The following is a 22,358-nucleotide window of genomic DNA, read 5'->3' on the forward strand; positions in this document are numbered from 1 at the left end:
ATTACTGACACTGTATTTTCTTTGGGCCAGGCATAAATACCCATTTACATCTATTCAGCTATGTTATCTGGCAGCTACTCTGCCAGAAGATTGACTTTTGTGCTTTGGGGTCCTAAAGAAGCACAAACACATCGAGCCAGGTTTGTACTTGGCACAACCTGGTGTATATAGGTTAGAACCAAACCTGATGACTATTGGCTTCACTTAGAAACTTCCAAAACCTTTGTGCCCATTTTTCATTATTCTCCCTCAGAAGAGACTGATTCGATTTTCTCTCACTCTGACCACACACACTTGCACACATTTAGTCACCCATCTTTGGACCCTGACAACCAGGGGTACTAGAAATACAGAGGACTGTCCATGAAAATGAGTAATCTAGATACACAAAGAACTAGGTTAGGCAAAATCAAACACTTTAAAGAAATACCAGAACACTGAAAGAAAGACTAACTTGTTTCCTTGAAACAGAATAAATGGAAGCTGTAAAAATATCTGTAGCAGAAAATAATAGATAAACCTTATATGTCAGAATGTTTCAACAGATTCTAATAAGGATTTTTAAAATACATGTGGGAAGGGCTCCCAGGGCTTAGTTGAGTGATTGACTTATAATGCCAGTGGTGCAGGAGCCATTGTCAGAACACCATCAGAAGGTTTGTGTGGGAATAGCCTCTTTGAAGAAGCTGTAGCTTCAGCAGCGAGACAGCCCACCTGCAGAGAGAGTGGAAGGGGCGTCAGCTCCCTGTTCCCCTGTGAAAGCCACACGTTATGTGCTTGAACAATGTCTTCCTTACAGAGCAAGTTTCCAGGTCACAGAACTGGCAGGCAGCAAACCAGGAAAGGAACTGGAAATCACCTAGCAGATGGTCTAAGAGCAAGGAATGCTGGCGCTTTCAGGGGTAATGGCATTGATTGCACCAGTAAAGTATGCACACTGCTTTCCAATCAGCACTTTATAAATCCAAATGTATTGCTTTGTAGTCCTGAGCATCTACCACTGGACACCTCCATCCCCATCCCTCAATAGAGCCCATCTCCACTCTGCCCCCCCTTGCAGAACCAGGAAAGGGCAGCCCCAGAAACCAGGGGACACTAGCACATTTCACCTCTGTTTCTGATGACAGCAACCTTCACTTCCTGCTGCTGCTGGCAAACTTCCCATGGATGGGAAAGTAATTAAGCTTTAATTATTTTTTTTCTATGTGAAAAAAGGAGAGAGCAGTTGAAAATGAGGTTACTTTTTAAACAACAATCCAAGTTATCACTACATATAGCGACTCAAGTAACTATTGGCTTTATCATTCCAGAACAAGGGGACTTAAGCCTTCATGGGAAGACATGAATTGAGGTTTCCCTCAGTGCACTTACCCAGGACAGTTACTTGGGTTATCTCAGAAATGCTATCGAGAGCGGTTTGAGCCAAACAGGAGTAAATGCCTTGGTCTTCTACAGTAACGTTAGATATGGTCAGGTTAGCTCCATCAATAACTATCCTGTCAGGGATGAAGTATATCATGAGGATAAGGACACCAGAAATTATGGAAACAAAATTATTGTTCTTCACCAAAAATGATCCAAGATGAGTGATAAAACCAGATCAAGTAGCGCTAGGTTTGTTAGAGAGCATCACAAGTGTAAACTGGGACACAGCATTGGTACGACATATTCACAGGCCTACCTAGCTACAATATGGGATCTTCTCTGTACACACTATGAAATCCAGTCACCTATCATGCACAGATTTTCATAGGTGCATCACTCACAAGTGCATCATGTCTTCAAAGAGCTATGTTGCATTCAATTATTCTTAATACATGTGTAGGGAGCCTGACATAGGATCAGTGTGGAGGTGTCTTACAAAAACAGATTCTTGAATCCCATATGGTTACATAGAGTCAGAATATTGTGATGATGGCTGAAAATGTCTGACAAGTTTTTTTTTTCTTTTTCCTCTCTATATTTATGCCTCCAAGTAGAATAAATGCACACTAGTATCTTACAATTAAGTCCAATGATTTATTTGAACAGTAGGTGGCAGTCTTGTACTATTTTACAATTTTATTTGATCATTTGTTCTATAAAAAAAATTGTAATAGTTGACCACATGAAAATAACGCTTTCAACTCTTTCATTCTATGTATTATCGAAACAAATATTCCTTATATTTCAAATAGAACCACAGCATTGCTACTCAATCAGAATACTGTAAATAGTGTCATCTCTGCAGGGAAAGAGGAACACTCTTATGTAACTTAAATTTTAATGTCACATTTGTAAACTGTAGGACATGTGAAGATTTAAAATAAATCTGTAATTAAATCAAATATGGATCACTCTTGATTATACCTAATCTATCTCATACCTGCACCAATAGTTGGACACTTAACCTTGTCAGCCAATGTCACCTGAACTTGAAAGGCTCTCACTATTATTTCACATAAAATTAACTGTCATAAATTAATTTTTCAATCCACGTCAGTTTTGTGAACATTTGTATGATATCAGAATGTCACAGACACTGACAGTCATGGAAAACTTCTTCATAGGCAGAGGAATATTATTTGCAAACCTCTTTAAACAATATTGCACAGAACCTGTCATTGAAAGAGTCGTTGGGAACAGAAATCTCCTAACCAAGATTAGTATCCTCTCATGGGGTTATTTTATGCCAGAAAGAAAGGCCACTGCTGTGATAACTTATTACTGCATGATGCCTAGTTTCCAATCTCACATGTGCCTTAGGTGCTCAGTTAATCAAAGTAGAGTGGCCTTGTCATTCATTGGGTAAGGTATTCCTCAGAAGATTATTACAAAGGCCATTCCCTAGCCTCAGTCTAGGTTCTAATCAGAGGATTAAAAATATGTTCTTTTAGTTATTTATTTGCAAGGAGAGGAGGGGATGGGCACACTAGGGCCTCTTTCCACTGCAAACAAATTCCAGATTCATGAGCCACTTTGTACATATGGCTTCACATGGATACTGGGAAATCAAACCTATGCTATCAGGCTTTACAAACACGTGCCTTTACCAACAACGCCATCTTCCCAGCCCCAGCACATTTGAAAGAAGGGCAAGGACCACAGTCTTTGGAAGCCAACTGCAAGCATTTCTGATGCATATCAAACTCTGACAGATTCTTCCATGACAAATGGCACTCTGTGTTCTGCAGTAACAGACAGATCCAGATTCTCAATGTCAGTGACAGCAAACAACAACCTCTTGACATTATGTCCCATCATATGTCTACTAGATGCTGCTATTCTCATTGAAACAGTCCTTTGGTTCCATCTTCACCATCTCTCTTTTGTTTGCCATTACCTGCAGAATCTTTTCACTTGAGTAACCTATCCCTCAAACACTTCTCATCTGCTTCCCCAGCAATCCCTAGGTGCCTGCTCACCAGACTGTGGTAACCTCTGTTGCTGTCTCACTCCATTCCATCTATGCGGTAGCTGTGTTTCACTGGCAGGCTCACCGTGGAGTTTAGATGAATGCTCCTCATTATAGACTCACATGTTTAGCTAACTAATAGCCGAACTGGTAGTGCTCTTTGGAAAGGTTATGGAACCTGTGTGAGAGAGCTTTCCTGCAGTATGTGTCACTGGGGCTGGGCCTTGAGGTGTTAACCACCTAGCTTTGCTTCCCATAACCCCCATCATCACTACTTCTTCCCTGCTGATGGGATGATGGGACACAGGGATTCCTGCCCTGACATGCTTTTTCCACCATGGTTAAGCTAGTCCTAGAAACTGTATGCTGAAGGAAATGCTTTCCTTCCCTAAGCTGCTTCTGGTTGGGTATATTGTCCCAGCAGCAAGAAAGTAACTGATACAATGACAAAATTTTTCTGTTCAGTTACCTGTGGCTGAGGCTCAGTGTCATCAATTATTACTTACTCAGCTTTGAACAGAACATTGAGCCCAATTCACCTATCTAAAAAATAGGAAGCATAATAATATTTTTCTTCTTGGGGGATAACAAATGAAGTTAAGTAAATAAATTCATTAGTATATATAGCCTCACATATGTGTGCTCAAAGAGTTAACTACGACTAACAATCAATTTTATTTTATTCAATTCTCACTCACCATCAATACATTTTTCACAGTACACCTTCCAGTGAACCCAATTACATTTCCTAGGTTTCTCTGCATTCACAGTTTCCCTTACTTCAGGAAGTTTTAGGAAGAGACTTCTTCACTATGACTGCCTCAAAAGCTCTGCATCCTTATTTCCCCATCCCCTCACAAACTCCTGCCATTCAGCAGCAGTTCAGCTGCTCTCATTCCTGGAGAGAAAAAAGAAGTCCTTTCTTTGTGTCAAATATAGACCCTCCAGTTTATACTCTATATCCGTTTTCCTCCAGCACCCTTCTGGTCATTAATATGTCACAAATTCTTCCCCTAAAACCACTACAGTCTCTCTAGCAGGGTTGGACCCTTTACATTGAACCATCTGCTTTGCATGTGTAAGTATAAAGTGAATGCTAAAACTATCTCATATTCATACCCAGATGTAAGTTTCTAAAACTGCATTAAGTGCCAGGGCCAGGATTTAAATACACAGCAACGAGCTCAAGTCCATTCTTTTAAATGTGACTTATAAACTGTGAAGCTGTGGTCTTGTACTGTCTAAAAACTTTCAGTGCTACCATTTCAGAGAAAAGTTTAACAAAAGCCTAATGTCAGGTGAGATTTATTTCCAAAAATGGTAAATTGTCAGCTCTTACTTAGTGACAATGCTGTCGCAAGTAGGCTGACCTGTATGTGATAGACATTATAGACATTTTGATTACTTTGATTCTTTTGTATCCTTTTTTTTCTTAACATCTATTCCTACTTTTCTTCTGTGTTCTCTACTTGGTATTTCCCTGTTTGAAACACTCAGAAGGATATACGTACACTCTGCATGGATAAGTTGTACTTAATATATACATAATTTTCTTGTCCTTATTCCCTAAACAACACCATATATCACTATATGTTTAACAGTTACATTGCATTTGAAATTATAGCTCATACGAAGATGCTTTATGGTTTAAGGGAAGCTGTGTCATTTGAACAGTAAGTGAGGTTATGTCTAAATACTGCATCATTTTGTAGTAGGGGCTTGACCATCCATAGATCTGGGAATCTGGGAGATCCTGGGACCGATCTCCATGAATATCAGGGACAGACTGTTGTGGCCAAGACATTCCAGCAGAAAGGATTCAGGTATAATTAAGGTTCATCCAGTGAGAAGGATTCTTGTAAGGCTGGGAAAGAAGAAAGAATGGTCACTATCCGTGTCTGAAGCCATGTAAGCAGACAGGGGCTCCCTCTGGCAGAAAGGGTATAGTGGTGGCATCTCTCTCCAGAAGCACCCATGGAATGAGGAGGCAGTGGGCACAGCTGTGGTCTCTAGATTCCAGCATCACCACTGTGTGGCTGTATCACTGAGGCCCAAAAGAACAGTAAGCTGTTCTTCTCTGCCTCATTCTTTCAACCTTGCCAGTGGTTTGCACACACATAAGCCTATGTAATAAATCTTTCACCAATTCCTGGAATGGTTTTGCTTCCTGCACTGAGCAGATGGTGCATACTCCATAAAGGTCAGTGGCAAAATCAAGAAGGTAAACATATGATAGGAAAGTGGAACAAGTGTAGTGTGGCCTCCCACATATTGACAGGAGCACTCCACTGTGTGGGTCAGCTCGTATATGTAACGCAGTGTCAGTACTCATAGAACCACTTTTTATTCTAATGCAATGTGGTGGACTTAAGCACAGGTAAGTTCTTTCAACATCGTCATACTCTACCTACCTGCCGTCTTCTGTGCCATTCATCTCAAAAGCCTCTCCATTCTTGCTCCAGGACAACCTCAAACTGTGTTTCAGATGGGAGTCGCATTTGCTTTCACAATGTAATTCAAGCATATGTGATTGAGGGACACGAGGATTCTTAGGAAAAACTGTGAGCTTTGTAGCATCTGTTTATATATTTTTTAAAAAAAGACAGTTAGAATTATATAGTATAGCTCATTTTTTTCTGATAAGTACCTGGAAAATGATTATCAAAACCATCATCCTCATCAAAATCGAAGTCTCATGCAAAGTCTGCCCCACTGAAATTTTCTCATATCATCTGTCATTGCAATTTTCTTTTTTCTATTTGGGCCTAAGTTTCCAACAGAAAATTTGAGTAGCAAGTAGTAGGCCAGTAGTTTTTCTTACTGTTCATCAGCAAAGAGAATAATCAAACTGTGAACAAACTATTTTTTCCAGTAGTTAATAAAAATATACAGTTTATCCTCCTATCACTTCTAGGTACATAATTAATGTACCATGAAGAAAATGGGAAAGTCAACTGATTTTCTATTTGCATGCTCATTACTAATTAAGCTCAGTAACATGAGATTAATTGGTGTACCCCACACGTAGTTGCACTGCCAATATGAAGGTGTAGAGATAGAATATAAGTCCCATGAAAGTAAGGCTGGCATGTTCTGTCTTGCACAGAAGCCTCATCAGTGATTAGAGCAGGACCTTCTCCACAGTAGACACTCAACTCATACTTAATGGAGATCTTATTGCATGTTCAGGGAAGGATAACTTAGAACAAAAATCAATGAATGGTATCAACAATATGAAGCTCACAGATTGAAAAACCTTCAAGTGAAAATTTCAGTGAAGGCTGAAGCTATCAACTACTTCTCAGGACTTTCTTCAAGAGAAGAAGCCCACAGAGATGTTTATGATTAAAAAGGTGTAACAAGAAGACTGTCCTCAGTATGGTATATTCTAAACTTTCGGAAGCTGGACTTCCTTGCAATTTTCTGAAATGTTTATATACAAATTGATTAATAAGTACCATTACCTTAAGTGGACTACTGAAATAAATTTGTTTCAGAAATATATCAAAACAGGGAATTTTTAATTTCCATGCACTAGTCTTTTAGACAACATGCAGTGTAGGGCTTAGAAAAATGTTCAAAAGCATATCAGCAGAAACTCAACCTTAAGCCATATTGTTTCCTGTGGAAGAAGGAAGACAGACCAGCCACACAAGAATTCACACAAAGTAAAAATGAAAGGACCATACTTCTAATATCCAAATTGGCTGTGACGGCAGTTTTCCCTATGGCATTTTCTACCCAACAGGAATATGATCCTGCATCATCCTTGGTGGTTCCGCTGATCTGCAAGGTGCCATTTCTGTGGACGTGGTACCGCCTGCCTTCTAGGGGTTGTGCCTCATCTGCTGTCTCCCTGTGGAAATAGAGAGGCATCAATTTGGGTTGTGATTCAATTATTAATACATATCTTATGTTTTAAATGCGTGTGTATTTGCACATATGTGTGGATGTGGATGTGTGCCATAGCATATGTGTAGAGGTCTAAGAGCAATTTCACAGTCTTTGCCTAAAAAAACTACCATCTGGCTTGGGACGTTGTGGTTATCTTGATTTTGCCATGAGACTTCATGTGTGCTATTCTAGCCTATGAGATTCTGGACTCTGGCTCTACATTCCAGTTGCCATAGAGGCATGTATGAATTATAGATGCATGCACTACTTTGCATCTGGATTTATGTGAGTTCTGGGGAGTTGAACTGGGGCCATGAGGCTTGCGGGCAAGCACCTTTAATGTCAGAAGCATCACCTTTGAAGTATTCAAGTGGGGTCTACTTGCTTTCCAACACTTTGTCATGGATAGATGTCTGATCCAGCTACATGGCCTACAGACAAGGGAAATTCCCATCCCTGTCCTATGCTGTGGCTGTCTCTCCCATGCCCATCAGAACCATTTTGCATCAGTCCTCACAGCTTAATAAATAGTGTCGGGCTTATTGATGGTGAGCTCTTTAGTTAAAGATTGCTCCAGGGTAGTGAATGGGAAAGCTACTAACGGCAATTTATAATAATCCTTCCCAGCCTCCTGCTGTCCTAGCAGAACACTGGTCATCAGGAATATTATAAGCCAGGGAGTCTTGTCTGTTATACTTACCCTAGCAGCCCTAGAGTCACTTTCTCTCACATCCATCCATTTCCCAAGAATTTCCTGCCACTGCTTGATTAATCCTGTACATTTCACAGTAACTAATTCTTTTAGCTTGAGCTAAAAATTACAGAGGACAAACTGAGGCTGCTTGTTATCATGGGACTGGACTGAGGAAAGCAAAGGACTGGCCTCAAGTACTAAGTGAAAAGAAAGTCAGACATTTCAATCAAAAGAATCATAACTTTAATACAATGTATATGCATATGTATATGACGTGTGCATATTCACATGTATGTGGGTACACATGCATGTGCAGGTGCATGTGTGTGCTTGTGGAGGCTGGAGGTGGGAATCAGGTCTCTTTTTCAGTTGTTGTCAACCTTATTTCTTAAGGTAATGTCTCTTGATGAACCCACAGATCACCAATTCAGTTACACTATCTAGTTAGAAAGCCCTAGGAATCCTCTTACCTCCACGTGCCTCGCCCTAGGCTAATAGGCACACACCACCACACTTGGCTTGTACATGTATCCTGGTGACCCACACTCAGGTCCTAATGATTGCATGGCAACTGTTTTATCCAGAGAATCACCTCCCAAGTCCCTAATAAACTATGCTTGAAAACTAAAAATATACAATGGGGGCCGGACAGATGGCTTAGTAGTTAAAGTAGTTGCTTTTAAAGCCTGATGGCTTGGGTTCTATTCCCTAACAACCATATAAATCCAGGTGCACACCATGGCACCCAAGTCTTGAGATCACTTGTAGTGGCAATAGGTCCTAATGCGCCCATTCTCTCTTTCTCTTTCCTTCCCCATCTCTCTTTCTCTAACATACATACATGAATAATGTTGTTGTTTTCTAAAAAGAACAGCATTGTCAAAAAATACAATGAACAAAATATCAAAAACCATATTATAGACCAAGTTTTGCCTCTGGACTTGTGTGTCTTGTTTTTATTGGTCTTACCTTCCTCCAGTCCCCACAGGGAAATGGAAAAATGATATAACAGCACTTAAATTGCACTTATTCATAAAGAAATCAGCATAAGGAAAGCATATGACATGATGTTTAGACTTGCAACACCAATAAAATTATAAAAGTTAAATAATAAATATAGAAAAATGTTTAATCATATGTGCTTATATTCAACAGCCATAGTTATAACAATATAATAAATATGATAATAATATCCATAAAGCAATATATGATTTAGATATCATGTCATGGAAAAATCAAGCCTTAGGGATCAATTCAATCTTTTTTTTTTTCTTTTCTATATGAACACAAACATTTCTCTGTATTCTTTTATATGAGAAAACCTCAGAAACCTGGACAATCTTTTCAGGAGAGAAAATTATGTTTGTTTCTTTATTTCTCAGAGGCATTGGCTTCATCTAACAACATGGACATGATGCAGCCTGCTAAAAGATGGATGACGATTCTTACACATTCTCTTAAGAAAACAATAAACCATCTTACCAGGTTACAATGGCCTCTGGTGAAGCAAAGAACTCACAGTGTAAGAAAGCACTGTATCCAACCACAGTAGCATAATTTTCTTCATCTTTAGTTTGTATTATTGGTAGAGCATCTATTAAAAAACAAAGATTCTTAAATATTATTGCTAACATTATGAATAAAAGTACATTCTATGTAATAATATGAAATGATGTAGATGAGTATTGCAGACATATTCTTGAATTTAAATAATATCCAAATAGAGGAAATTTTGAAAACAATTTTGGAACAAGGTCCAATGCCCACAAGTAAGGTAAAACTTTTGATTTTCTTCCCCATATTTTATGTATCAAGGATTTAATTGGTACTTGAGACCCCTGTCTTAACCACTTTCCTTCACAAACAGCAGGTGAAGTAGCAGTAAGGTATACTCACCTATGACATCTACATTGGCATTTGCAAGGATGGTCCCATGGATGTTGGAGGCTTCACACTGGTACACAGCAGTATGGTTAGGCTGTAGGTTCGTAAAACTGATTTCCCTGGGGAAGATGACATCACCAGCAAAGGGATGATCTGAAAGAGATGAGAAAATATCAGCATGATAAAGAATAGGACATAAAATATTTATATGCCATTTAGTAAATGTGTCACACAGTATTTATATTTTAAGACTAACAGGGCAAAAAAATAGTTCATTGGAATGAAGTATTTACACTATCAAAAAACAACCATAATTCCAGATTAGCCTAAGATAGAGTAAGACCCTACCTCAAAAAACAAAACAAAAAAATAATCAACCATAGATATTTCTAGTCAGACTGTTTTGTACTTTCAATATTCTTTCAGATAAATATCAGTTATGAAAATCTCTTTTGCCTTGTAACTCATTGCTTTATCTGCATTACTACTCACAATAGATCCCAGGAGATCTATTTGGCACCCAAGATCTACTATAAGATAAGCTTCACTTACTATTGAAAAATTAAATTCAGATTGAACTCAAAAAAAAAAAAAAAAAACTCACTTTGTATAGAAGTTTCTTTCTCATTGCTGGCCATAATGCCAGACTGGAATCAGCTTACGGAATGAAAAGGCTTGTGGGGCTTGGATGTGAACATATGTCTTTCATAGACTCAAGGATTTTTAACATTTTATTTACTTATTTGAGAGAAAGAGTGAGGAAGGGAGAGAGAGAGGGAGAGGAAGAGAATGGACATGCTATGGCCTCCAAATGATGCAAATAAACTCCAGACACATGTCCCACCTTGTGCATCTGGCTTACATGGGTCCTGGGGAATTGAAACTGGGTCCTTTGGGTTTGCAGGCAAGTGCCTTAGCCACTAAGCCATCTCTCTAGACCAACTCAGGGAATTTTTTATTAACATGAAGTTCTTACTCAATTTTCCAGTAGCCTTATGGGAGGGGTGTCACCAGAGGCAGATCTTTTAGTTCAGCACTAAGATGTATAAAGAACAAATTTGAGCTCTGGCTGTTTTGTGTTTGCTGACTGTTTGTGATTGCTGCTCTGAGCTTCTCTCTCTCTTTTTCTTTCTCTCTTCTGTGGAGGCTGGAGAGAAGCAGCTTTTTCTGTCACGATGGTGCTTTCCTGGATTCTAGAAGCCTGAATCAAACCTTTTCCTCCAATAAGCTGCTTTTGGTCAGATATTCATTCCAACAATGAGATGGTAACTACAATAGAAGATTAGTACCATGAGTTGGATTGTAGCTATGATGAATCTGACCATGTGGGTTTTGGTCTTTTGAATCTTTTTTGCAGGAGAAATGTGGAAGTATTTTGTACTTTGGACTGGAGAATCATTGTAGTCCTATGAAACAAGTCTTTATGGGCTATTCTAGTGAGCATTTGAAAATTCTAAATGCAAAGAGAATTATGGACTGTGAAGGCATGGCTCATGAACTATTAAAGGGGAAAAGAGAAATTTGTTGAGACTGGGCTGCTGATAGATAGGCTGGCTTTATTATTCTGCCCATTCCCTAAGAAGTTGATTGAGGTTGAATTTAAAAGTAATGGACTAGTGTATCACAGGAGAATTTCAAGCAAGTTTGAAGTTACTGGGATAGAGACTGGTGTTAAGTTACTTAAGCTGCAACTGTTTAGTTGACTACCATTAAGGGTAAGACAAATATTTTGTATTAGTATATTGGAAAAGATGCCTGATGTTTAAATCTACCTATGGGAGGCTCAAATAATTAAGAATATAAATATTATAAACTCATTTGAGGAGAAAAATCTTGAAAAAATTCTGAAATATGTCCTGCTCTTCAAGGTAAAGATTTATTTCTACCTGGATTAACAAATTTGGTAGCCATCCTGGTAATATGGAATATAAGAAATTCTGGAAAGAAAGAGTCATTCTGTGTGCAATAAATGGCCTAGGACAAAGTGAATCAGGATTGAAATTCCTATGTGGAAGTCCAGTAAAGCCATTGTATACAGATGAGCTGGAGCCACTGAGAAGTGGCAGATGAAGCAGGATTGTTGGAATCCCTATATGTAGGCCCAGTAAGGCTATTGTATGAAAATGAACCCAATCCAGCTGCTGCTGAGAGGTGTCATGGAAAACAGGGCTGAATTCCTTGTGTGGAGACCATGTAAGGGCACTATATGGAGTTGTGAGGATGAACCATGGCTTGCAGTGTGCAGCACAGGATGGGTTGGACATGCCAGAACTATGGAATGGCTGCCATGAAGAGTTATTGTCTTTGAATGAAACTTTCCAACAGCAGTGACCAGATGAGATGGAGGAACAGAGTTGGAAATCCAGAGACTTTTGTCACTGGTTATAGATGCTGGAATTGGAACTGCAGATTGTTGATGTTTAACTGCTAGTTATTGCTTACGTTGATGCATTTTTGCAATGGAAATGTTTACCCTGTACCACTATATGTTGGAAGTACATAACTTGTATTTTGATGGATAAAAGGCTCACAGTTAAGAGACAGTCGTAAATCTCAGATGACACAGGATTTCTGAACAAGGTTAAAATTTATAAGATTATGGGGAACTTTGTAGTTGGATTGAATGCAATTTGTACTGTAAGATGTTCATAAGCCTGTGGTAGCCAGGGGTATAATGTTATACTTTGAATGTGAATGTATGTTCCTCTCAGACTGAACTATTTTTATTTTATTTTTTTTTTTAAATTTATTTATTTGAGAGCGACAGACACAGAGAGAAAGACAGATAGAAGGAGAGAGAGAATGGGCGCGCCAGGGCTTCCAGCCTCTGCAAACGAACTCCAGATGCATGTGCCCCCTTGTGCATCTGGCTAATGTGGGACCTGGGGAATCGAGCCTCGAACCGGGGTCCTTAGGCTTCACAGGCAAGCGCTTAACCGCTAAGCCATCTCTCCAGCCCCTGAACTATTTTTGATTAAGCTTACTACTTGTGTCTTTAGTAGCCTGCTGGAGGAGGATTCACTGCAAATGGATCATTTAGTTTAGTCCTAAGGTGTACAATGAAAGAAATTTGAGATCTGGTTGTTTTGCTTACTAGTTGCTGGTAGTGTTTCTCTGCTATGGATCTATAGAAGTGAGCCAGCTTATTCTGCCCTTTTGGAACTTCCCCTGAATCTGAAAGCTTGAAATAAATCTTTTCATCCCATGAGTGGTTCTGGTCAGATGGTTATCCCATCAATGAGAAATTAACTGTGACAGAAAATTGGTACTAGGCTTATGTTGGCTTATATCTTCAAGGGAAAGTAGTTATTATGGGGAGGAAAACATAGCAGGATTAGACCGCCAGAATCATATTGTCACATCAACAGGGAAGAGGTAGAAAAGTGAACTGGCTGAGGGCAACAAGTGGGGTTAGGCTACAACACCCTCACGACCCATCCTCAGTGACATACCTCCTTCATCAAGTCTCCATTTTCAAAGGGCTCAACAATATGTGGATCAGATATGGGGCTCAATCATAGTCCTCATAAGAGGCCCTTTTAAGTAGGCAAAAAACTAGTCTCTGAAAGTTCAAGTTTTAACTCTCAGAATTGTGACTATGTCCCTTACCCAGGAAAATTAACATCATAGATGTGATTATGGTTGAGGACTCTAAAATAAGGAAATGGTGCTGGGGTGTCAGCATGGGCGCCATGTAAGTACAGTACTTCTTAAAGTTCAGAAAATGCTTCCTGGGTATGGTTTCAGGGAGGTGTAATTGTGGAAAATGGTCAGAATGATGCAAAGTGTCTGGCTGTGAAGACAGAGGAAGGTGGCCATGGGCAAGGGATGTAAGCATTTATTTTATTTTATTTTATTTTTTTTAATTTTTATTAACATTTTCCATGATTATAAAATATATCCCATGGTAATTCCCTCCCTCCCCACCCCCACACTTTCCCATTTGAAATTCCATTCTCCATCATATTACCTCCCCATTACAATCATTGTACTTATATATATACAATATCAACCTATTAATTACCCTCCTCCCTTCCTTTTTCTTCCCTTTATGTCTCCTTTTTACTTTACTGGCCTCTGGTAAGCATTTTTTAATGATGGAAAAGATGAAGACACAAAGAAAGAGGGGGAAAGGAAAGAGGGGAGAAAGAGAAAAAAGAAAGACAGACAGTTTTGTTGACACCTTGATTTCAGCCTAATGAGATTTGCAGTAGCTTTCTAATTTGCACAGTTACTTAGCAGGGAATTTTATCAGTCCAAGCCTCCATATTTCTGGTAATTTGTTGCATCAACCTTAGAAAGTCAATCCCATCCTCTGAGAGAAGTTTTGATCTATCTCTTGAGGATTAACAAGATGAATAGCACTTCCAAGTTTTGTGTGGTGGAATTCTCAAATAAATATATAAACAAGAAAGAGAAGAAAAGAAAGGAAAAGAAAAGAAAGCACTGCAATGGCCTGTACCCATTTTTGAATTTTTCAGTCCTATAGCCTTGCAGAGCAAACCTTGTCATCTCCTTTTATCCTACTTATATCTTTAGCCCCATGGGAAGCTTTGAATCAACACAGCATTGCCAAAGAAAACTACAGCCTCATCTTTGAGATGGAAAACAAGGAAACACTGCTCAAACTGCCTTCTGGGAATAAAGGTGGAAATTGCACAATATGCCATACACTAACAAACTTGAACAATGGCTCTGAGGATTTAAGAAAACACAGATTTTAAATATAATATAGTAAGTATAATATCATCTAATAATATTTTAAAATACAGCTATCAAAGAATACTAGTGTTTACATAATCCAGAAATTTCCATTTTTTTTTTATCTTAATCAGGCTGATGAGAAATAAGGCAATAGTTGCAAAAGAATTCCACCTGGGTTCCATGCTAGCTCTGAATTTTTTTTTTTTTAAGAATATAATTTTGCAGTCCTTCATTGCCACATCTGCAAATTGGAGAACAATTAAACCTATTTTGGTTCAAACTTGTCCCCAAAAATACTTAGGCCTATAAACCATCACAATATTCATTTTTGTCTTAATTTTGAAATAAGACACATGAAGTTATTAATTTATAAAAGTGGAAACTCAAAGATATTTCAAATCCTTTAGTAATCCCACTATCATCACACAGTTGTCTTACTGCAGAAATCAAGGACAGCTATGAGGGAGTTGTGGAGCAAACACAGAGTTTGGGATCCAAAGATACCGCTTCCAATTCTGCCATTACTCACTTGTGCTACCTACATGCTGAAGAAAGCCATGCCCTTCTCATCCATCAACAAACCCAACCATCATGATAGCCTGCTTTGCCTGAAGCCTCAACACCTGAAGTCTTAGAGCACGTATCTCCATTCAACCACTTAACCTGTTGTTAAAAAGTAAATTACATCATTGTAACTCTTCTGAATAAACTCCAACCGCACATAAGTTCCACACAACCCTAATGAGCTTTACCCTTTCCCTTCCCCTGGAGTCTGAGCTCACCTAGCCTCAGCTTCACACCCTGTGCTTCAGCCACAGTGCACTTCCCCAACTTCCTCCTCTCACCACACGCATGCCTAGGAGCCTCGATGTTCAATCACTTGTCCCGTGTCACTTTCCCACATATCTTGGGGGGTGGGCTGCAACTCATCTTCTATGGATATCAAAGGTTAATTCTCACAGGTGATTAACTATTATAATGATAAAGCACCACAGCATCCCTGCTTCCCATGCCTTTCACACTCTACCCTCCTTCTGGCTACTTCTGTATGTACATGGAAATACATACCATGTGCTTGTCATGCCTGTCTCTCCACGAGAACATCGCTGCTGTAACCCAAGCCATCTGCCCAGAGCCCAGCAAACATGCAATATTCAATAAATGTTATTAAATGAATGGATGAATCTGTTACATAAGAATAGCAGTACCTGCTTCATAGAGGCTGTTCTGGTAATGAAAGAACACCTTTCATGAGCAGGCAAGTATCTGTCACATGTAAGGTTTCCTGAATGAATGTTTCAGAGAATCTAGTTTCCTTCGTTAGCAACTTTGTTTCAATCAAGCTCATTAGCACTTCCCAAGTTTGTTTGTTTGTTTCTTTCTTACTTATTTATTTTTGGTTCTGTTCTTTAAAAAGACAAGGGGAAAGTCTCAAATTTGAAGGTGTTACTGATTGAGGGTTAAAGGTTTCTTGTGTGTTTCTATGTGAAAGCTAAAGTAAAAAGCCACACATGGGGGTTGCAGCTCTTGTGGTGGACTCTGAGCAAAGTGTCCTTTGACTGGTGTTCTTCTAAATCCACATTACAAGCCCATGAGTCACTGCTATTTTCTTCTCCTTTTACTGAAAGGGGGACAGTTTTGAAGAGGGTCAGTAGTAGTCCCAGTCACACAAGTAAATGTTAGGAGCGCCAAGCAAACACAGGCAGTCTGGCTCCAGGGTTTATAAACAATCACAGAGCTTTACAGATAAATCACTACCCCAGCTGCCTGACCAATTCACCCCATTCAGTCCCAGCCAACTGCTACTGACTCCATTGAAACTTGTGCTTGGGGAGCTTCAATAACACCTCCAGGCCACAGGGCTGGAAAAGGTCACAGTCCAGACAGGGCCCAGGTGGGAGGCCCACCTGATGTGTGGGCCCAGGACAAAGGAATAGATGGGAGCTACATATATGCATGTAATGTTGTACCAGCTTGCAGTCAAGCTAAGGAACCCTCATGAGAAATGCTTAGTCCTCCTGCCTGAACAAGCATCTTCAAAATGGCCATAGTAGGTTCAAATTGAGAGTTGAGGGACTTAGTACTCTTTACTGGCTTCTGGACCAATAACGCAGTGGGAAGATTGTGCCCTCCTGTCCTTCCTCACCTCTCCGTGACAACCCCATCTGGACAGGGCTCATGCCCGAGGTGCCTCTCTCTCCTTTAGTCACTGGGTCATCATAACACTATGGCTCTTCCATGATTGTCTGGTCTTAACAATCAAAGTGGTAGAAGAGAAAACAAAAACCAAAGCAAAAAGCCACCTTTTGAATTCCTGGTTATATCAGGCCCACTGCTCCAGCCACTTTCCAGCTCCTGGCACATAGCCAGTCTGACCATTCACTATCCTATAGCTGTCCGCTTCCATGCCTTGTGACTCTTGCTTTGCAACTCACTGTCAATCGGCAAGCCGTTGACTCTCCACTTGATCGTGGGTTGCGGTTCTCCTTCCGCCTCACATAACAAGATGCCGCTGCTCCCGCTGCTGTACACCCCGCTCTGCGGTTTCTTCTTCCAGCGTGGAGGTTCTGAAGACAAAATGAAGAGTCGATCAGACATTTTATCTATAGGGAAAGCTTCCATTGTAACAGGCCTGCACTCTTGCTACACGCCAGCAGAGGGCAGACACCACAAAGTGTTTCATAGTATCTCTTTTGGGGGAAAAAAAAAAAATTAAAGGCTTGTTATTGTGTGGAGACTGCGAATGCGTACACTTTACTTTGGACTATAAACATGCATAATAAATAAAAGTGCTAAAAATGGGCATATATACAAGCACGTTAGTTACCCAAGTATATATTTTACTAGTGGGAAAACGAGGGGGGAGTAAACAGACGGTAACTCGTGGAGAGCTGGCTAGGGTGTACCCTCGAGCTGCAGCCTGGCTCCCGAAAATGGCTGGTCTCAAGAATACGTTCAGGTGCCTTTTAAAATAACAACAATTAAAATTTTGAGCATTTCGAATATTATTTATTTCTTATTTTGATAGCATTTATATATCCCACCTATACCTATTTACCTAACTGATCAATTGAAACAAAAGATCTTTAGGAGTCTTTCTGTTTTCACAGGGGCAGGGATGGAAGCTGATATGCAGCATTTGACTTTTTGCTTTCAAACAATGGAGGAAGAGATGCCTGTAAATGATGTATCCTTTCATCCTTTAGTACTTCAAAGTATAATTCTATGTAGTGTTTCAGAATAAAATAAGACAATTCTTTTCCTTCAGTTTAAATATAACTGCTATGTTTTGTCACCAAAAGGATATTATGATGTCAACAGTGAATGAAATGTTCAGAATAAAGACTGGATGGTTTTCATTATCTTGATCACAGAGAAAAAAATAAATAAATAAAACCTGCAAACTGCATACTGTTCTTCTTACCTTGGTTATTTTCCCCTAAGACATTGTAGACATAGACCTTCATTTGAATGTGAAACTCTTTAAAATATATATGCATACATAAGGTGAAAATATAGATGTTTTAGTACAGGAAGAAAAAATAAGCATATGTTAAATATATCTATCAATTTTCTAGGAGAAAAATAAATTTACATGAGTAACTCTGGAAAATTCAAGTTTGAGCAGGGGAAATACCTTTGTAGTTATTCCTTGGAGTGTGGAATTCATTGTTGAATGCCAACATAAATGCTTGTGTTCATAATGGATGAATGTGGAACTCTTTAGTCACTTAGTTGAAAATTCAATGATCTAAACAATCAACTGTGTGTCACTTTCTGAAGTAAAGGGTACATTTGTTTTTGGATTTTCGTTTTTATTTTCTTGGACTTTTTACACAATCACAACAAAACTCAACATTTGTTTTTTTAGTGTAGGAAGAAGATCCATGTACATGAAAATCATCATATTTATAGCAGGAAGCTATGACTTTTGCTTATAGGATAAGTAAAAGCAAAGATCATACTATGATGGTATTTCTTTAAATCCTAGGTAATAAAATTAAGATTTATATTTCCATTCTAAGGCTACAAATCTTGTTATCCTTTCTCTGTGTGCAAAGATACATTCTGGTTAACAACAAATAGTGATAAGACATCACCTCCTCTAAATCCTTCACCTCACAGAAATAGTACTGAGCTTTGAAGAAGTCATCTGATTTTCTCAGGATTATTAGTAAAAGAATCATGATCTCAGCACAGAGCTATGGAGAAGAGAAGACATCGAGCCTTTTGTCTACTGCTTTCTTATTAATTTGGACTGGCACTAGGAAAAAAAGGTCAACTCAATCTGTTGCTTTGCACTAGCAAATCCAGCTCCTCTGGATCAACCCACTGGCTCCAGAAGTTCATGTGCCTCATGATGCTTGGATATTCATATTTATGCTTCTCAGCCCTCTTTTTCCTGCAGAATAAGCTGCTCTTGAGCAGAAGTGGACATTGACATTCAACTGGAGAGTGACTTCAGTCTTGCTTGTCAATGCCTCACTTCCAGCCCAGGCTGAGACTCCCACTATAGAGAATACTTATTGAATATTCAGTGTGTCAGTACAGAAGTCAATAGTTAGATCCCTGAGTCCAGAGTCCTCTTGAGAGCCAGGGATGAGTCTGATAATAAACATGTCTCCTCTGTTCAGAACAATATCTTCTATGTAACACATATGTATGGAGTGTTTTTAAATTAAAAAGATCAACTACTGAAGACTCCACTGGAAAAGACATCAGGAAAAACTATGTACCTTAGGTGTGGATGGGAGGGAATCCTTGCCTATAAATCAGTCACTCTTTTCACTGGAAGCATCTATTGACCATGTTAGCTAATTGCTACTTATTTTACAAAAGACACCACAGTGTGCCCGAGGGCATATTAATATTGTGATGACAAACTGTGGGTGGCTGAGGTGCAGACCACACACAGGCAGGGACTGAGAACTAACAGATGTTTTCCAAAACCTAGCTCATGAAACTATATAAAGGGCAAGTCCTAGGTAAGAGGAGGTAAAAAAAGACAGTTAAACCTGAAAATTTTGGGGAATAAAGCATGGAATTAGATTCTTTTATCTTGTTCTCCTAAGATATATGGTAACTTATAAAAGTTACTTATCTTAAATAAATACCTATTTCACCATAGTTGTAAATAGAAACTGAAATGATAAATAGGTCACATGCTGATGCAAATAGAAATGCAAATCTCTGAACTTTAAAAACATAGTTAATGAGATAAGCAAAGTTTATCACTGCAATAACAGCCAGAAGTGGCCTGTGAAGACCACTGAGCAGATGAAAGTGCTGGCTGTGCTCATGTAATAACCAGAATTTGTATCTTCAAAATCGATGTCAAAAGCCAGCCACAGTAAGTGAGTATCTGTAGTCCCAGCCATCCTATGCGGAGATGGGAGGTAGAAAAAGGACAACCCCTAGAAAGTGACAGGCAGGCTAATCCGGCACATGCTGCTGTGAACAGCAAAAATGAGACTCTATTTCAAAGAGAGTGGAAGGCAGGGACCAACACCAGAAGATATTCTCTGACTTTCTCAGTGCTATGCTGTGCATGTGCCTACACTCACACATATATGCCACCCACAAATAGAATGGGGATCTTGATATTATAAAACATATATTGTAGTTGGTAATTTCATAGTAAAATGGATTTATCTCATATCTTATTCCATATTTATATTTTAGTAACTTAAATTGTTGAGTTCACCAAAAGTTGGATTTAATGGTAACTTCTCAAGATAAACTTATTATTTGAAAATGAGGTATTTTTGATGGTATCAACCGTTGAGTTACATTTCAGTTTAGGGCTTTCTTTCAAAGCTCAAGTCATTTTGATTGTATTATGGGCACATAAGTATGAATAGATTATTTTTAGTTTTTTTTTTTTTTACAATAAAACTTCTTAAATGATTGAGAAATGGCCAGCATGAAAATGGTTACAGTTGCAATCTTACTCTGATTTCTGGATTTAAAGTATTTCAGATGCTATTCTAATGTATCTCCTTCTACTGTAATACTGTAATTATTCATATCACAGATGTCCAGAATACATGATCATACCCAGTTAAGACATCATAACAATTGTTATCACACATAATGTAGAACTTGATATGTAGTCTGCTTTTATTTTTAGGATGCTACAGCTTAAATTACAGGCTCACAGAATTTGAGTTTCATAATGGGAAATATCACAGAGAAAATATAATAAAAATGGAGCTTTTGCTTATGCAGAAAAGGTATTTTTAGAAAGGACTATAATTTCAAAGTACAAAAATGCATTGTTCTTTGCTTATCTTGCTAGCCCTAGTAATTTAATTTAAGTTGCTAAACAAGAGACTGGGGCTGAGGAGCTGGTTCAGTGAAGAAAGGCTTTCCTGTGTAAGCATGAAGACCCAAGTTTGGATCCTCCTAACCCATGTAAAAGGTATGTGTCTTGGTGAAAATTTGTTATCCTAGTACTGGAGAGGTGGAGACAGAGGATCCAAGCTGCTTACTATCAAGCTATCCTACCCCAATCAGTGAGCTGTACATTGATCTATAGATACTGTCTCAAAGCAAATGATGACAGCAATTAAAGAAGAAAGCTGACAATGATCAAGGGCCTCCTCACACACAGCCATGTGCATGAACACACATATATACACACAAACATGCACCTACATACACATATACAAACACCACATCAACACACAAAAAGGACAAAAGAAGAGCTGGAGAGTTGGCTTAGCAGCTAAGGCATTTGCCTGCAAAGCCAAAGGACCCAGGTCTGATTCCTCAGGACCCATGTAAGCCAGACATACAGGAGGCACATGTGTCTGGAGTTTGTTTGCATTGGCTACAGGCCCTGGAGTGCCTATTTTCTGTCTGTCTTCTTCTCTTTCGCTCTCTCTGCTTGAAAATAAATAAATAATTTTTTTCAAAGGACAAAAGTTTGCCAAAGGAGGATGCAGAAAAGTAAAGGAAAATTTAACAAAATCAAATTCATCTATTCAGATGAATATTAGAGGTTATAAATTAATGTTTATCCATTTTATGGTAAAAACAAGATTCTTGATCACAAATTACTTTGCATGTTCACAATTGAAGAGAGACTTCTGAACTGTGCAGCTGAGGGTGTATAAGCATTTTATTACTATGGGAAAATTATTTTAATATTCCTCATAATACCTTTATTTACATTTCAGCAGTGTAATGGTTTTTTAATAATAGCCAGAAAAATTTGTTCAGGAAACCTAAATTACTTTGAAATACTATAGTCAACACTTTAAATTGCATGATTGATTTTACATCTGTAGGTATTTTTTTTGCAGCAGTTGCAATTCTTTTGAAAGCTTCAGCTTTGAGAGTCTAGAGAACCACAGCCAGATTGTTAAAATATTCAGCTACTGGACCAATGCTACCACCATCTGAAAAAGATTTCCAATAGTCAGCAATTTGGAGGAGGAGCAGCTAACAATCAGATGTGTCTGGTTTCTGTGTGTGTGCATGTGAGGGGCCTGTAGTTTATGGAAAACTTTCTTCATTACACACTGTAGCCAAATTATATAGAAGCATCAAATGATGTCTAAAGTTAAAATTACATCTTTCAAATGCATCCTCCCTGAACATCTTTATGAAAACTTTATTTTCAGAGAATTATGTCATTATTACCAGATGCTGGTATTAATGAATCATACTGAGTTTTCTCCTATATGTTTTGCTGTTGTTGAATCAAAGAAATGGAAATTCTTATCTGCCATCTTCTATTCTTCTCTCCTTAACTAAGTACACAGGGTGGAGAGGATTTGGAAA

The 22,358-nt window shown here is 38.7% G+C and overlaps 1 protein-coding gene across 12 annotated transcripts in view; it reads right to left on the reverse strand.

The window, feature by feature from the left end:
- Chl1 (cell adhesion molecule L1 like) overlaps positions 1-22,358 on the reverse strand; it is a 224,358-nt gene that overhangs the window by 24,250 nt on the left and 177,750 nt on the right. For all 12 annotated transcript variants that reach the window (XM_045133860.1, XM_045133850.1, XM_045133852.1 and 9 more), the window contains 6 exons: positions 17,006-17,137; positions 9,879-10,019; positions 9,465-9,576; positions 7,084-7,250; positions 5,806-5,971; positions 1,372-1,496 (listed from right to left, as the gene is read on the reverse strand). In XM_045133860.1, the coding sequence (XP_044989795.1) occupies positions 1,372-1,496; positions 5,806-5,971; positions 7,084-7,250; positions 9,465-9,576; positions 9,879-10,019; positions 17,006-17,137 (843 nt within the window). The remainder of the gene's footprint in view (positions 1-1,371; positions 1,497-5,805; positions 5,972-7,083; positions 7,251-9,464; positions 9,577-9,878; positions 10,020-17,005; positions 17,138-22,358) is intronic.

Source organism: Jaculus jaculus, chromosome 14 (assembly GCF_020740685.1).
Source record: "Jaculus jaculus isolate mJacJac1 chromosome 14, mJacJac1.mat.Y.cur, whole genome shotgun sequence".
Classification (NCBI taxonomy): domain Eukaryota; kingdom Metazoa; phylum Chordata; class Mammalia; order Rodentia; family Dipodidae; genus Jaculus; species Jaculus jaculus.